Source organism: Pan paniscus, chromosome 9, assembly GCF_029289425.2.
Source record: "Pan paniscus chromosome 9, NHGRI_mPanPan1-v2.0_pri, whole genome shotgun sequence".
Classification (NCBI taxonomy): Eukaryota; Metazoa; Chordata; class Mammalia; order Primates; family Hominidae; genus Pan; species Pan paniscus.
In genome coordinates this window covers 13884724-13902795 of record NC_073258.2, presented here as the reverse complement: position 1 = coordinate 13902795, position 18072 = coordinate 13884724, and the positions used below count along the sequence as shown (strand labels likewise).

The following is an 18072-nucleotide window of genomic DNA, read 5'->3' as shown; positions in this document are numbered from 1 at the left end:
AGTTGGACCCCAAATAATGCACTTTGCCACTCTGTGGTTTGTTTGTTTTGTTTGAGACAGGGTCTTGCTCTGTTGGGCTGGAGTGCGGTGGCAAAGCTCACTGCAGCTTCGACCTCCTGGGCTCAAGTGATCCTCCTACCTCAACCTCCTGAGTAGCTGGGGCTACAGGTGTACACCACCATGCTTGGCTAATTTTTGTATTTTTAGTAGAGATGGGGTTTCTGCATGTTACCCAGGCTGGTCTTAAACTCCTGGGCTCAAGCAATATGCCCACCTTGGCCTCTCAAAGTGCTGAGTTTACAGGCATGAGTCACTGTGCCGAGTGCCACTTTAGAGAGTACCTTTTTGTGATGCTTACCATGCTGAGCTTTGGGATACTTGCTTGTAGGTTCAGAAACTATTTCCAAATAATAACGCTAATCTCAAGGCTTTCACTCTTGCAGTCTTCACTGTGCTTCTTCCTGCCCCCATCCATGGGCTACCCCCAGCCTGCTGAGGCTCTGGATGCTCTGGGTCTGGCTTCTTGGTTTCAGATCTGTACAGCCACCTGTCTAGCAGCTTTGAGCCCCACAGAGTGCTCTTTCCTCCTCCTGCATCCTGGTTCTTCTTGGCCTCTACTTTGGGGTGTACTTCCCTGGAGTGAGCTTGAGGATCGTACTTATTCTTCAATTCAAGCATCCTTTCCTTTAGGAAGCCCTCCCTCTGCCCCATTTCCCCTCACTTCAAGCATCCTTTCCTTTAGGAAGCCTTCCCTCTGCTCCATTTCCCCTCACCTACAGGGACCCAATGGCATCTTATATACCCTTGATCAGAGCATTGATTACATTCTCTATATATTTGCTTTTCCCACTAAGTTGGATGCTATATGAGGATAGGGAACACATCTGAGTAATCTTAATATTTCAATACCCAAGCAATAAGCTTGGCATAGAACAAACTTGCTGAAATATTTGTTGCTTAGCTGATAAAAGGGGTTAACACCCTTTGTGGGCAAAGCTGACAGTGAGCTCCAAGGCCCAGCAAACAAAGGAAGCACAGCCATCAGGGAGCGTCTCTGAATAGGGCTGGCCAAGCTGCAGCTCCCTGCACCCTGGGGATGGGCAGGAGTGACTGCTTGCTGGGTCCCTCAGGGAGAATTTCAATGTCAACAATGAGGAAGGAGTCAGCCTGTTTGCCTGTTAATGTCAGAAGTGTCATGCTTTGCACAGACCCATCAACTGTACCTTTCTCTTCAAGGGTGGAGTGATTAGTGTCCTCTGGAGGGAATCCTCCCCTCAGGGCTTGATGGTGAGGATTTCTGTAATGAGCACCTTGGAGACTGAGGAGACTCAGGAGGGAAGACAGGTATCAACGTGTCTGCCAGAGCTTTGAGGACACCGCGGGCTGTGTTTCAAGGAAGGAAGAGCACTCCTGGCCTGACTCTCTGGCTCTCTGTGGTTCTGTGGTTTGAGCTGGACACTTCCTGAGGGCATCTTAGGTCAGTTTCCTAGAGTCTCTGGGTCTTCCCACCTCATTGCCCTTTGTGCCTGGGTTTCTGGGAGGAGGGATGTTTGGACCCTTCAGTGGAATCTTTTTGATTCTGAGCCTTACTTGGTGAGATTTGAAAGAGAGAGAGAGAGAGAGGGGCAAGAAGAAGACACAGCCTCCTTCTCTCCCTGCCTCCCTCCTTATCTTCCTTCTCCCTATATTTTGGGGGTAATTACTCCATGCACAGTCCTATTCTGGATACTTGGGAGAGAAGCCTGGTAATTCTCTGGTATAAGAGATTTACAGAGGAGTCCTGGGAGAGCAGTGGAGATTGCTTACCACTGACCGTATTTTGTGGAACTACCTGAGAAGCTCTTAAACATGCCCTGTCAGTCTGTGTAACTGTGCACAATCATTTGCTTAAGTGAACTGGGGAGGAATTAACTGCACACAGCTGGAATTTGCCCTGGCCATGCCTTCACTGGCTTTGTGCTCCTACCTGCTGGCACAGGACTGCAGCCCCCTTTCTACTCCCTCTGAAAGATTTGGGGAATCTCTAGTAGGCAGGGAGTTTTCTGACCTCACCACGACCCACTGCTCATGCCCTATTCGTTCATTTTACTGGTATTGGTTGAGCACCTACTAGGCGCCAGATGCTGTTCTGAGTCTGAGGGACTCAACAGAGAACAAAGCAAATGCCTGACCTCACAGAGCCACGTTCCAGTCAGGGAAACAAACAACAAGCAAAATGAATGGAGACTATATTAGTCTGTTCTCATGCTGCTAAGAAAGACATAAGTGAGACTGGGTAATTTATAAAGAAAAGAAGGCTTAATGGACTCACAGTTCCACATGACTGGGAGGCCTCACAATCATGGTGGAAGGTGAAAGAGGAGCAAAAGCACACCTTACATGGTGGCAGGGAAGAGAGCGTGTGCAGGGAAGCTCCCCTTTATAAAACCGTCAGATCTCTTGAGGGTTATTCACTATCGTGAGAACAGCATGGGAAAGACTTGCCCCCATGATTCAGTTAACTCCACCGGGTCCCTCCCACAACACGTGGGAATTATAGGAGCTACAATTCAACATGAGATTTGGGTGGGGACGTAGCCAAACCATATCAGAGACTATATATGTAAAAACTGGGGAGAGGGCTGGATGTTCAGGATAGGGTTTGCTGAGAAAGTGACTTTTGAGTAAAGACATAGAAGTGAGGGAACTGACCAGGAGGATGTGCAGGGAAATGCTGGAGCTGAGGCACTCAGGTGAGATGTGCCTGGTGAGTCTGATGAGTGGCTGGTGTGGCTGGAGAGGAGAAAACCAGGGGCAGAGATGGGAGGTGAGTGCTGGGCCTTGCAGGTGTTTAACAAGAAGGTGGCAGAAGGCCCTTGGAGGGTTCTGATCAGAGAAGGACATGGCATGGTAATGTTTCCCCTGACCCAGGGGTCTCCTCAGGCCGTACTTGGGGCTCCCCAACCTGCCCTAATCACATCATCCCTTTCCTTCTGCCTTCCCTGACTCAAGCACCGCTTGGTCCCCAAGCATGGCTGTCTGGTGAAGCAGCCCCTTCACTTTCCCTTTCATCCTATTTCTCCCTGGGACCCAGACAAGCACTCAGGGCTGGGTGAGGGCAGGGGGTGAGTAACAGCCTCTGTGTTGTGCTCAGAATCCTCCAAATACTCTCCTTCACATGCTCTGGCTTTGCAACTCACAGAGTTCTTGTGCCCTGCTCAATCTCTGCCTCGAATGGGCCCTCTGGGGAGTCCTCAGCCCCTGGTGATGTGCTTCTCTTAAGTCACCTCATCAGTTGGTCAGACATGCCCAGGTAGGTCTGAATAAATGCAGGGGCTTCAGCCAGAGTCCAATCCTGGAAGGTGCCTCATCCCTAGATGCCAGACATCAGAGGGTCTGGGTATCACCAGATATGCCAAACACCCCAGGACCCCTGTAGAAGACCCAGCCCAGACACTTCTCTGAGGCCTCTTTGCCTGTCCCCCTTATGTCAAAGGTGGTCCCCTTTGCTGGATGACCATGTAGGCCTGCTTTCTCACTGGAGACGGGAGTGGAGTCCAGGTCTGGTTAAGCATAGACCACTTGTCTGTGGACATGGAAAGCCTTCATGTGGGGCTGGACGGCATCAGCATCTTCTAGAGCTGGGGACCTTGGCAAGGTCACCTTCCTGTCTGAACTCCGGCGGCCCGATAGGGCTGTGGGCTTTGTGGGGGCTTCAGCAGTGTTTATGGAGAGCTTACTATGTGCCAGGCACTGTGCCAAGCTCCTTACCTGACCATCTCATTTATCCTCACACATGTTCTATGAAGAAGGCACTATTATTATCAACCCCATTTTCCAGAAGAGGAAACTGAGGCTCAGGGTGAGGTGGACCAAACTGGCAAATGGTAGAGCTGGAGGATAAACCCTAGGATTCTGACTCCACAGCTAGTGTTCTTAACCAATTCTTTGGAAGTAAAGAAAATTAAATAGAGTTCAGAGAGGCAAGGCCTCCTTACCTCAGGAGAGTCAACTCTAAGGTACAGGGCAGACAGAGCTCGGGAAAATGTTGGGGGTGGCACACTTTTTTTTGTTTTTAAAGAATCAGATAGTGTTTTCAGATTCTCGGGTCATATCATCTCTGTCATACATACTCAACTCTGCTCTTCAGCTCCAAAGAGAATATGTTAACAAGTGGATGTGACTGTGTTCTAATAAAACTTTATTTACAAAAACAAGTAGTGGCCCTTGGACCATGGTTTGCCACCCCTGGTATAGAGAAAAGAATGCGGAGTTTGGAGGAGCCAGGCCTTTATTCGATGTCACTGACACACTGGGTGGCCTTGGATTAGACATTTAACCTTTTCACTTTTGGTTTCATCTTGTCTAACCACTATGGGTTACTTATTAACTGATGTATTTTGAAATGATCGATTGAGTCCCTTGTAAGAAGTAGTTACTGTGCTAGGAGCTGGCAGTTCAGCAGGGGTCAAGTCAGATGTGGTCCTGCTCTGTGGAGTTGCACCAGTGAGGAGGAAGAGAGGCAACATTCGATAAGGAAATGACCTATCGCAGTGCTTGACTCTTGGCAGAAATTCAACAAATATTACATCTTTCCTGCTGTAGGCCCCCCACCTCCTCTTTCAGGGCTCACTGGCTTTGAGTTTGTCATCCTTCGTGCCCATACTGAGTGAAAAGGTAGGACCATGTGGTGTCACCAGGACTTTAGTGTGTTTATAATATATTATTATGCAATGCAGGCCTAATTTTGGATCATAATTTTCCATTAACTGATCTCATTTTACTTGGTAATATCCACTTAGGTATTCGAGAGCAATAAAACTACATTTCTTTTAAATATTATATGATTCAGTTGGTTCACTGATTTAGATTTTTACTACCCCCCATTCCAAACGAATGAGTCATACATCTTTTTAGAGATAACAAGGACCTTCAAGATCATGCATGCTTGTGCTACCCTTCAAGCATGCCTAGTAGGGGAGAAGAATGAGCAAGTTCTGGGATGGAGCTTTGGGCAAGCCACTGCAATCCTGACAATGCTGTGTCTTAGAAGAGTTTGCATAGTTTGCATTTTATTCTTCAGTATATCCTAATCTGTTTAAATTTTCCGACTTTGCTTTTATGTCTTTAAGGAAAATCAGTCACCGAGATGGTATGCCATGTTTGTCTTTGTACTTCACGTACTTTAGCAGCTCATTGCCTTATAGAGGCTGTATAGCATAGTGGGAGGACCACTGCCTGGGGAGAGCCTTCCCAGGACTGAAATCCAGCTACTGCACTTCCTTCTGTGTGAACCTGGACAAGTTTTTTATTCTCTCTATGCCTCACTTTCTTTATATATAAAATGAAGATGACAACAATTCCTACCTTATAGGGTGAGATGAGTTGATAAGAGAAAATGCTTAGGACAGAGCCTGGCTCATGGTAGGAGTGAGCACTCATCAAGTGTTAGCTCTGATGGTTATCCCAAGAGTTACAGGGGTGTCCCATTTGGAGGACGTGGCCCGGAGAGGTACCTTATGCATGTGCACCCAGTGAGTTCAGCACCTGGGAGTTTGTTTACAGATCTTTTTGCATCTCTCACACTGAGGTCTCTGGCATCTCTGCTTTCAGGATTGTGGGCTTGCTAAGTCCCCTTCTACTCTTGATAGCCTCTGCCTGCTTCTGGTGATGGAGGCTTCCTGCCACTGGAGCACCCCTTCCATGGTAGGAGGAGCCTATGTTTTGGAAGCCTCCCTCTTTTGTTCCCAGGCAGTCTCCTCTCTCTCAGATGGTCTTTTAGGAGAGCACCGCAAGAGGAGGTGGCAGTCCATAGCCCCAACTCTCCAGCCTTGAAGACTTCAGAACCCTAGCTCCTTGCTCATCTCCAGCCTGTACCTAGGTGTGTCATACACCCATTGACTCCATACAGGCCAACAAGGGGATGTGGGCAAGTGTCCCAAGCCTGCCTCTCCTGTCCCTGACCTGCTTCTGTTTTTTCTGATCACTGTCTCATTCCAGGCTCCTGGCTCCATCTCTTACTTCCCTCGTGAATTTGTGAGCATAGAAGACCCTGTCCAGTGGGCTTGCCAATTCTGTCCAATTTCTCTGATTTCTGACCTCAAATGATTCACCTGATGGCCTGTCCCAGGGAAGTAATTCCAAAGTCCTGGACTATCAGCCCATGTCCTGGCAAGATCTATCTTTTAGTCCCCATCAAAGAGAGATTTCAATAACCTTCCCTTGCTATAATAACCCTAATTGCCATTGGCTGTGCACTTGTTCTGAGACATAAACTGATCTAAATGCTTTATACATTTTATTTAATGGAATCCTCACAATCTCTGGAGGCTGGTTGGGTATTATTATCTCTGCATTCTAGGTTGGGGAATTTGGGCCTTGGGAGGTTGACTGTGCTATGGTCATGTAGCCAGGACATGGTGGAGCACTGACTGGAATCCGCGACTGTGTGACTTCAAAGCCTCTGCTCTCACAGTTAGTGATTCCCCTCCATTTTTCTGGGAAGTTCCTGGGAAACCATGTGCTGGCCTTGAGCTGCCTCCACCAAGTCCACAAGGGCTCCCATGAGCAGGGCCCAGAGCGCAGGGCAGGCTGGGTGTGGCTTGGCTGTCACCTGTGTCATGGATTTGCTATTCTGGTGGGCAGTGTCTGGAAGCAGCAGGAGGCAGTCTGGCCGGGGTGCTGACAGCCAGGTGAATGTCACATGGTGCACCAGGCAACTCACTGCAGGACCAGACAGTGAAGAGGGAGAAGGGCTGACAAGAACTGGGTGGAGGAGTAGACTCCCAGCTTGGGTGCCTCAATGTGGGATGGGCTTGGGAATTGCAGGAAATGGGGGTACAGGCTAGGGACAGAGAAGCAGATGCCCAGTTTGAGGGCTGGGGCCAATATCTCTGGCAGGGAGGCAGACTGGGGGAAAAGGGGGTCCTGACTTGAAGCCATGGGGCATCAATATCACATCCATTAGCTTCTCAGCAGACCCTGTCAGGTGTATTTCTCTAACTCCTGTGCCTGGTGGTTGTGGGTTAGATGAATGGATGGATTCATGGATGAATGGGTCTTTGGAAAGCATGAAAACCCAAGTCAGCCCTGACCCCGAAAGAAGGGGCTAAGATTGTTTTACCAAAAGCTGTTTGTGAGGAAGGGAAAGGGATTGTCGTGGCACATGCAGGGGTGCACTCTGACCCACTGTCTCCTGTTCCTTCTTTCTCCAGAGGCTCCTGCCAAGCCTGAGGAGGCAGAGGCCGAGCCCTTCACAGACTCCTCTCTGTTTGCACACTGGGGCCAGGAGCTCAGCCCCGAAGGCCGGCGCGTGGCCCTGAAGCAATTCCAGTACTACGGCTACAACGCCTACCTCAGCGACCGCCTGCCCCTGGACCGGCCCCTGCCTGACCTCAGACCCAGTGGGTGAGCAGAGTCAGTGACTGGGCCCTTGTCGACCTGCCTGTGGGGAGATGGGGTCCCCAGAGTGCTGGGAACAGAGCAGGACTGGGCGCCTGGATTCTTGGGTGCCTTTCCTGCTTCAGCCAGGGCCTGTCCCCTCGGCTTGTGTTCAGCAAGTCACTCTCCTCTTCCCTCAGCCTCAGTTTCTCCATTAGCTGAGTAGGGGCAAAGCTTTCTTCCAGTAGAGATTTTGAGGATTAACAACTTAATTTACTCCTTAAGGACACTACAGTCATCTCACATTCCTGTTAATACGTCATTTTAACCCAATTAGTTGCATTTTATGCATAATCTTTTTTCTGTAGATTAGTTTTTAAAGTACATCCATCTTGTGGGGCTAACAAGTCGTTACATCTGACAGAGAAGTCTGTCTTGACTTCTCTCTTTGTTACACAAGGATGTTCCTTTAAGGTTCAGTGAGAATTCTTACTACTCCCAATTATTGAAAATGTGGGCATGTACCTCAGCTAAGAAAATCTCATTAATTTTTGTGAGCTCCCCCCACAGTGTTTTCCCCCTTTTCTCCTCATTTTTACATTTCTTTAAAAGCTGCAAACCACAGTGAGCTTATATCTGGAGTCTTTGAGAAAGATCTTGCTGCTGGGTTTGGAGACTGTGTTCTTTTAGGGAGAAGATTCAGTTCAGCTCCACAGACATTCATTGAACACCTGCTGTATACTGTATAATTGGGTATGGTTGTTTGTGGCTCAGGGAGAACCTGGCTGGGCTAGGATGAAAGAGCAGCTGAGGATGTCCAAAGGGAGAGAAGAATGTGCTTTCACTTGCAGGTCATTTATTAAGCACTTCTGTGCCAGCATAGTCTAGACACAGGGATGATACGGTTTGGCTGTGTCTCCACCCAAGTCTCTTCTTGAATTGTAGTTCCCATAATCCCCACATATTGTGGGAGGGACCAGGTAGGAGGTAACTGAATCATGGGGGTGGTTTCCCCCATACTGTTCTCATGATAGTGAGTAAGTTCTCATGAGATCTGATGGTTTTATAAGCGTCTGGCATTTTCCCTGCTGGCTCTCATTCTCTCTCCTGCCACCCTGTGAAGAGGTGCCTTCCACCATGATTGTAAGTTTCCTGAGGCCTCCCCAGCCATGCAGAACTGTGAGTCAATTGAACCTCTTTCCTTTATGAATTACCCAGTCACAGGTATTTCTTCATAGCAGCATGAGAATGGACTAATACAAGGGACAAAGCAGTGAACAAAACATACAGAAACCCCTGCTTCACAGAGCTGGCATTCTAGTTGGGTGGAGGCAGAGAGTAAACAAAACAAAGAAGTCAAATATGCAGTATGTTAGGTGGTGGTGAGTGCTATGGAGAAATATAAAGTCGGAGAGAGAGAGAGACACCTGGGACAAGAGTGGGGAGCTGCAATTTTTCCTGGGTGGTCAGAGAAGACCTCAGTAAGAGGTGACATTTGAGCAAAGACCTGGAGGAGAAGAGGAAGCAAGCCATGAGGGTACTGTTGGAGGATGGGGGGAGTACCTTTCAGGCAGAGGAAGTGGCAAGTGCAGAGGCCCTGAGGCAGAAGCATGCATGGCATGTCATGTTTGAAGAAGAGGAAGGAGGCCCCTGTGGCTGGAACGGGGTGTGTAAGGGGGCAGTAGTTGGAGATGAGGCCAGAGGAGCAACAGGAAGCAGATCATTAGGGCCGTGGTTCTCAACCTTGCTGCACATTCTACACATCATGGGAGCCTTAAAAAACAATCCTGATGCCAAGGCCACACCCCAGACCAATTAGATAAGTGTTTCTGGGGCAGCACTCAGCTTCAGTATTGTTTAGAGCTCCTGGGTGATTCCGATGTGCAGTCAAGGTGAATCCCAGGAGAAGGGCTTCATAGGCTTTTGCAAGGAGTGCGGCATTTACTCTGTGAGACAGAGATCCATGGGAAGGGCTTGAGCAGATTAGCAATATGCTAATTGTCACTTGCAAAGGTGCCTGTGGCTGCTATGCTGAGAACAGACTGAGGGGGCAAGGCTGGGAGCATGGAGACCAGTTAAGAGGCTTCCAGGTGAGAGGCAGTGGTGGCTTGGACCATGATGGCAGCAGGGGAGGTGCTGAGATGGGGTTGGATTCTGGAAATATCCTGAAAGTGACCTCAGCTAAGTGTCATGAGGCCTCAGTCCACAGAGGAGCTGCAGAGACCACTCCTGGGTCTGGAGAGGAGCTGGTCTGGTGGGGGCAGCACACAGGGGCTCTGGAGAAGAGATCATCAGGAATAGGGCCCTCTAGTTCCTGCAGGGGCTTGGCCATGACCTTGGCCAGAAGAAGAGCCATGGACTTTTCAGTCAATCTGTTACAAAACACAGGCACAGCTCAATCCATATTTGTTCAAAATTAAAGGGAAAATGAAAAGGAAGCCAAGGAAAGGGTGGATTTTACAGATTATAACCTGGTTATAACAACAACTGGGATTCCCATAGTGCTGGACGTGCCGATAATGCCCTTCCCATTTGGACCACATTAACAGGGCAGTGAAGGTACGCCAGGCAATGGTAGATTCTTCCGGTTTGAGTTGAGGAAACTGAAGAGCGGAAAGAGTGTTGTCTGAGGTCACACAGTCAGATAAGCAACTGAGCTGAGCCTTGAGCCCATGTCTCAGATGCCGGATCGTGGCTTTGACATCGGCCCACCATTGTTGATTTGACTGTGCCCAATGCTGCACAATGAGAGCGCATGTGGGAGCCCTTGATCTTTGACTGAGAGAAGTGCCCCACCCACTCTCACCTGTGGGAGGAATTTGCCTGAGAGAGGGAGGAACTCTGAAGGACTTTAGGTGGGCAGAATTCTACAGTTTTCTTCTGAGCTGCTGGAGAGGAGCAATCGTCCTTATAGAAAGACCTTCCCTCTGCACAGAACTTTACAGTCTGTGGAGCTTCCACACCTCCCCCGTGGCACCAAGCAACTTCTGTCAGCCCCTTTTTCCAGACAGAAAAACAGAATCTCTGATAAAAGGCAGAGCAGAGCCTCCTCACTCCTCAGGGAGGGCTCTGTGAAAGTGGCTTTAACAGTGGAGGGTTCTCTTTGCACATGTACTTGGAAGGCTCTGTCTAGCTCTATTTCAGCTCACGTGCCAGACGCACGCCCAAGATTGGAGAGCTGTTGGTGGACCACACAAAACAAGTATGTGCTCAGGTAAAACAGTGCCTCCTTTTGTCTGTTAATTTCCATAAAAACATCCCTGCCTTGTAACAAGGCCATTGCTTGGCTCATCCTTCTTAATTCATTTTGGAAACATCTTTTCAAAATTTTACTCTCATCCTATTTCAAATGACACTGGCAAACATTTATATAGGATAAGCCATGTTTTCAGGCATATGTTTGTCACTTAATTTATAAGAACTCCTTGAGTCTTCACAGTAAAACCTTCTGAGGTAGGTCCTATGATTAGCCTCCATCTTACAGAAGAGGAAACTGAGGCATGGGGAGATGATATCTCCTGCCCAAGGTCACTAGTGGCAGAGCTGGGGCAGGTGGTCTGGCAATAGAATTTGTGCATGTAACCACTGTCCTCACACTGCCTTGAGGCATCTATTTGTGTCACTCTAATGGGAGTGGCAGGCCCGCTTTAACAATATAGCACTGAGCATTTGCTGATCAGTTTTGGAGGGAGGAAGGTCGGCGTCTACATGTTGGAAAAAACTGTTTTAGTGAACATGAAACCAAGGCTTGTTGCCAAGGCTCAGAATGATGCCTGGGCTCTGGCTAATGTTGGGATTTGGACTGAGAGGATGTGGGTCAGCATGTGGAGAGGAAGCCCACAGTCACTGCAGTCTCTGGAAGATTCATGCTGTGTGGCTCTTGCCATAGCCGGAGCCCCTGTGCCTCTTGTGAATTCCAGTTTGCTCTTCGGGACTTCTGTTCCTGCTGCTTGTATTCCACACTTTGCTCTTGGTATTCTTGGCTCTACTCTTCAAAATTCTAACCCTGATGTTATTCTTGGCTTCATTCCTAGATCAGAAAGTGAGTGTTCAGAATCCTGCCCACCCTCCTTTCTCTCACCTCTAGCTAGTCACTTTGTCTCCTTTTTTTCTTGGTACTGAAAGATGTAATCTGACCCAGCTTGTCATGTGGCTGAGATAGGACCATGCTGTGCCAGTGCCTTATAGACAAGACAGGACACAACTAGAAGGAAAAACATCGGTCCAGCCAGTTGCTAGGCCTCATTTATTTTTTTATCCAGCCAACATTCACTGAGCACTCATCATGTGCCGGGCACCCAACAAAGCGTCGGACGGATATCTCCTGGAGTTTACACTGAGATGGGAACCCAGACAGAGGTTGGTGGGAGGGCGAGTCTGCTGAACATTTCCCAGGCTCCATGGCGGGGAAGACTTGTCCTCGCAGGCTTTTAGTAAGGCAGTGGCCTGGATGCGATGGCCACAGAAGCACTGTCCCTCTGGTGCCTCTGTGGCAGGGAGGCAGGGCCTGGAGGGTGGCATCTGCAAGGCACCTCTCTGTGGCAGGGAGGCGGGGCCTGGAGGGTGGCATCTGCAAGGCACCTCCCTGTGCCGGCTTCCCTGGGGAGAGTTGTTTTAACAGTCCAGACTCTAGAGAGACATCTGGGATCTTTGAACTTTGGGGGGTCCTTGCTTCATGGATAGGCAGAATAATGGCCTCCCAAAGATGTCCACATCCTAATCCCCCACACCTATGAATATGTAATAGGCATAGGAAGTGTGCCAGTTTTTCCAACCTCATCTGCACAAAGAGGGGACAAACTTCCTCAAGGATCCAGGCCCCTTGGCTCCTGGAGAAATCAAAATGCCATTCATCCTCCTTGCAGTTTTGTAGCAGCAGTAGGGCAGACCCCTCAGCCATCCAGGTGGGAAGAACTGGGGGAGGCAGGACACTTCAGACTCCTCTGGTGAAGCCTCCTGGACCTCATCCATGTGGGGCCTTGGCCAGGACTGGGCAGGGGTTCACTTGCTTCCTTCCTGGTCTGGGAAGATACCTAGTCTCAGGGTTGAAGGACAGAAAGTCTTCATCCTAGCCTGGCTGGACCCAGCTCCATCCCCCATGGCCCCAGCCGCAGGCTCCAGATGTCCTATGGCTCTCTCTGAGTGCTTCCTCCTGCCTCTCGGTGTCCACCCTCTTTCTCCTTATTGGTAGGCTCCAAAATAATCTAGGAGGGGCAAGAAGAGGAAAAGGAAACATCAAGTCTCAATTGAGGTGTGGACTACAGAGGCGTACACATGCCAAAACTCATTGAACTATACACTGAAGCTCTGTGCATTTTACTGTGTGTAAGTGAAACATCATTTCTTTTTGAAAAATGGAGATGTGAGAAAGCGACTGAGGAAGTCCTTTGCCCAAGGGGTGGAGAGGTAGGAGGAGGGGACATCTTTTGGGAGGTCACTGAAAAGTTGGGTGTGAGTTGTGGAGAAGAAGGACGGTACAGGGTTGAAGTGAGCTAGCCAGTGTGAGGTGATTTGGGAAGGTGGGCTTCTCACCCCAGTGACAGCCGGGCCAGGCAGGTGGCACATGTGTGCTCTCCAGTTCTGCGGCTTCGGCCTCAGACTCATGTCACATTCTTTTCTGCAAGAAGTGGCTGTTTCCAAACAAGGGGCACAGGAAAGTCTAAGGGATCGTGGGTGTGGATAGAAGTGGGGGCTCTGGTCTCAAGCTCCAGGGTTGTGTTTCCATGACAACTCTATGGCCTCCCTCCAAGGCAGCTCAAGGCAGAGCCTCTGGCACGCACTGCCTCCTGCCTCTTGCCAGCAGATCTTCAGAGGCTCCTGAGCCTTATCAGTAATGACTTTGCCCTTCTCACCAGTGTCCCCTGAGGCCCATGTCCCTCCCTCCCAGGGGTTAGGATGGACTGGCTCTTGGGTTTGACAGGTGGGTTAGGGCTTGGGGCTAGGACAGGAGGCATTGGCAAAGGTGGTCAGAATATGTTCTGCAGCCCTAGGTGGGAATAATTGGGACAGATCCACACACAGGCTCACAAAAGAGCCCTGGGTCTGGAGCTGGAGGTAATCCTTTGTGAGCACCAAAGTGATAAGAAGCAGGACAGGATAGTAGCAAAGAAAGAATATAGCCCAGAGCCAGGGGCACTGGTCTTCCTGGGAGCAGGTTAGGGACCATTTCATGGGGCTCTGAGTGTTCGGTGGGCAAGATTGTTTTAACAGTCCAGACTCTAGAGAGACATCTGGCATCTTTGAACTTTGGGGGTCCTGGTTTCATGGGTAGACAGAATAATGGCCTCCCAAAGAGGTCCACATCCTAATCCCCCATACCTATGAGTATGTAATGTTACATAGCAAGGGGGAACTATGGTTGCAGATGGAACAAAGATTGCTGATCAGATGGCTTTAAACTAAGGAAGTTTTCCTGGATTCATTGGCTGGGCCCAATCTAACCCCAAGGGCACTTAAAAGTGGAAGAGGGAGGCAAAAGATCAACCTGAGAGATGACAATGTGAGAAAGACTTCATCGGCCACTGATGGCTTTGAAGATAGGAGACAGTCATGAGGGAAGGAACGTGAGCAGCCTCAAGTTGCTGGAAAAAGCAAGAAAATAGGTCTTCCTGAGAAAGTAATGCAGTGCTGCACACCCCGATTCCAGCCCAGCGAGAACTGTGTTGGACTTCTGACCTCCAGCATGATGAGATGATAAATTTGTGTTGTTGTAAGCCACCAAGTTTGTAATAATTTGTTACAGTGACAATATTAGTATTAGGAAAACAAGACAGTGTACAGCCTGTTGCACAGGATCCTGGAAGAAGAAAGGTTCTGTGATTGGTTTAAGGCTCTGCTGTCACTATACTAAAGTTCATAACAATAATTTTTAAGCAGGGCACTGCATTTTCCTTTTGCACTGGGCCCCACAAATTCTGTAGCTGGTCCTGGAGGAGGAGGGAGATGGCTCCAGCAGGAGTAGGTAGGCCATGACTGCTGGACCATCCCAGAGTTGCTAACCATGAGCGAAAGATTCACGAGCCGTCACCTGCTCACTTACTGTGTGCCAGGTTCTGTACAAATGCTTAACATACACTTTCCTATTTAATTTTATCCTCATGTGGCTCTGGGGTTGTTATTATTATTCCCATTTTATAAAGGGGAATACCGAACATTCACAAGGTTAGGAAACTTGTTCAAATTCCCACAGGCGCTATGTGGCCGAGCCAGTATTTTTACTGGGGTCTTATGATTCCAGGACACTATTTTATCACCTTGCCCTGCCCAGCCCTGCCCAGGTGAACTTGTCTCTGTGGAGGAGACCCAGAGGTCTATGGACAATATGTTCTCCATGAAGGCAACTTAAGGACAAAGGGTTAAAATAAACATTCTTAATCATGATTTTGCCATTGCATTGAACACGCTAACTGTACAAACAAAGGGGAATTACTCTTTAACTAAAGTACTTTGGGAAAATACCTCTGGTTCTTGTTAATATTAATTTCATTGTGGGCCAAGAGTATAATGTTATTCTTGAAATGTAATCTTGAGCTATATTAATAGAAGTATAATGTTTTAAAAGAGGGAGGTGATAGCTTTGTTCTACTCTGCTGCTCAGATCACAACTGCAGAATTGGGTTTTAAGAGATGTTGAGAAAGTGAAGTATTTACAGGAGGACAACCCAGAAGAGAAATTCGGTGGTATGACAAACAGGTGAAATTTCTGTTTTGATTATAGAGTGGTAGTTAAAACCTGGTTCCCCACTTTCCAAGGCCAGGTCTCTCATTTATAAGCTGGGTGACCTCCAACAAGTTGCTTGGCCTCTCTGTGCCTTGGTTTTCCTATCTGTAAATTAGGGATGGTACTGCAAAGTTTGTGTAATGTTTGTAGAGCTCATGGGCCACTGCCTGACACACAGGAACTGCTATTTAACTTTTAGTCACTTTTACTATCTGGGTCTCTGATTTGTAAAAGAGAAGACTTGGGGGAACATGTTCATGAGTTTAACAACCTGAAGGACTGCTATGTGGACAAGGAGCACATGGGACAGGGCACTGCCCTGGCAGTAGATGAGAGCAGGGCCAGACAGGCACTGCAGGACAGGTTACACAGAAGTCCCTGGGGGAGTAATTTCTCTCCAGCCCCAGAATTCTGGGCGTCAGAGGCCGAGCCCTGAGCCAGGCTTTGCTAGAAAGCAAAGTTGCCCCATTCTTCCTTAGAATCCGCCTTCCCTTGCCCTGGCGGATCTATCAGGACCTGCCTTTCCCTGCCCCAGCAGATCTGCCCTGCCCCTTCCTCAGCTGTAGGTGCTATGGGCCTGGCCTGCTCACTGACAAACCCACCACATAGAGTGTCCCTAATGTGGCTTTGCCATCAGAGCCAGCTGGCTTTTGTTCCCTGGGTGGCTGTTCATTCAGCCCAGGGATCCCACATTCCCCAGATCTCTAAGATGTCTTAGGGACAAATGGTATCCCTGCTTCCTGTTGGTTGCTTACGTTGTAAATGATTCTCTTTCCTGATTTCCTATTTTCCATCTACATTTTACATAGCAGAGCCTTTCTCTAAATTGGTAAATTCACCTGAAAGGATGATGGTTGAACTTCTGCCTCTGGATGAAAGTTGGATGTTTTGATGATCACATATACTTAGCAGTTTACTCATCAGCAATTCTTGCACCAAATTCTGCTCTTAGATGCAGGTCTGGCCGATTTCTCCTGCATTGCAGAACTCCCAGTTCGCAGATGTCCATTGTCTCTTCCATATCTGGGACAGATGTAGTGTCTTGCCAAATCTCTGAAGTCCTGGATATACTTAGTATCCCCACCCTGCCTCCATCATCCTGTTCTTCACCCCTTTGGCTTGTGGGATGATCTAGTCTTATTGCTGCAGTCAGGCAGGGAGTAAATGTACAACTCAGTGATTCCATTCCCATCAGGTCATGGTAGAATTCCCATCCACAGAGCCCTCATGGACCTGAATTCTTTCTGCTGTTCATTTATTCATGTGTTTACTCAGCCCATCACCAGGTGCATTCTGAATTTCTACTCTGTGCTGAACTTCATACCCAGTATTAGGGATACCTGATGAGCAAAGCAGACACGGCCCTAAGCTTGTACAGCTTATAGTCTAGTGGAGACACTGATGTTTGTTAAATGATCACATATAGAAACATGTTGCAATAGCATGTACATGGCATGAAAGAAAAGCAGAATCTGTGAGAGTCTCACAGGGGACTGGACTCCAGCCCAGGAAGGGAATTGGTCTTTCTCTACTGGGTTATGTACGTGTTCTCAGGGAGCAAGGAACCAAACCTACAGGTGACCTGCAGGTGACCACAGGTGGTTGGGATTTTTTGAAGGCTGATGAAGGCCCACAATCACACAATGAGAAGCCACACAGGCAGGCTCTGGAGGAGGCAGTGTGGTTCAAGACATCCTGGACAGCTCTAGCCTGCCATCCTCTTTGCCCCACTTCTGCTGTGTTTCTAACAGTGACTTCATGTCCACGTCTACGGTTTACTCACTGACAACGCCCTTCTTCCTATTCATCGTTTCTGCTCCCCTGGGCCTCACTTATCACCTTCTTAGGATCTCCTACATTCAACCCCTCCATGAGAAAGGCTGGACAGGGCCACTGGTCATTCTTTAAAATTACTAAATCCAGCTACGCAGAGCTTCTGTGTTAGGCTGCCTCATAGGCCTGCAGCTAGCTCTTTGATGGCTATTTGGGGCTCAGGAAATCAGTCACTGGTCCTGTTAATTGTGAGTCAAATGGAGATGCCACACAATAGAACACACATCAGCCTCGGTGCAAGGAGTCACCGGGATTGTACATCTCAGAGGCAGGAGTGTCACAGGAAGACCATGTTGGGCTTCAAAGGCTCAGTAGTGTTGATCCTATTTGTCCATGTCATCCTGCTAGACAGAATACAGCCTCTCCATTCTTCATGCAGATTTGGCAGCCTGGGAACAACTCCTTCATTTTGCCCCTCGCTCAAGGTCTCTGGGTTGCCAATGACACAACACCACTGTCTCACTGTCAGCACTTCTGGGTGGGTATGGAAAGGAAGATATAGAAACCATCATTCAGCAGGGTTATGAAGACAAGCTTTGGAATCAAATGAGCCCAGGTTTAAACCCTGGAAGATAACTTACCATCTCAACTCTATTTCCCTCAACTGTTAAATGGGGGATAATAATGCTGTTTACCATACAGAATTGTAGAAAGGAATAAAATGGGGAAAATAGTAAAAACATCTGAACAAGTCTCAGCATGGTTTCTGGCATATGGTAAACAGTAAATGGAAGTTTTTAGTATTATTTCTGAGTATTCCGCGTGGGGCAGCAAACACCCTGCAGTCTCTTAGCCCCAGAGGCTATGGGGATACAGATACCAGCCAGAAGGAGGGACAGTCTTGATTGTTCTCTTGGCCAATGGGAACCTCCACACTGCCTTCATCCTCTGGTTTTATTATGTCCTGCAATCTGGGAGCTGACAGGCCTGGGAATCTAATCTGGAAAGATCTGGAAGAAGCTAGATGTATCTGAGTAAGGCCAGAGGATAATCAAGCTAGTCCCATGCGTACAGGTAGGAGACAGAGGCTGGAGTGAGGCCATGGTGGCCTTGAGGGCCAAGAAGACAGTGCCGATCCTGGGGCCAGACCTTCTCCCTGGGTGTATGTCCCAGGGGGTTAGTGAGCCTGAACCCTTGTATGCTGACTACAGCTGAGAGAG

At 48.5% G+C, this 18072-nt stretch overlaps 1 protein-coding gene across 2 annotated transcripts in view; it reads left to right on the top strand.

Annotated features, from left to right (window-relative positions):
- The window catches only part of GALNT18 (polypeptide N-acetylgalactosaminyltransferase 18), a 350566-nt gene that overhangs the window by 166124 nt on the left and 166370 nt on the right, over positions 1–18072 (top strand). For both annotated transcript variants that reach the window (XM_003818167.5, XM_008971424.4), the window contains exon 2: positions 7194–7386. In XM_003818167.5, the coding sequence (XP_003818215.3) occupies positions 7194–7386 (193 nt within the window). The remainder of the gene's footprint in view (positions 1–7193; positions 7387–18072) is intronic.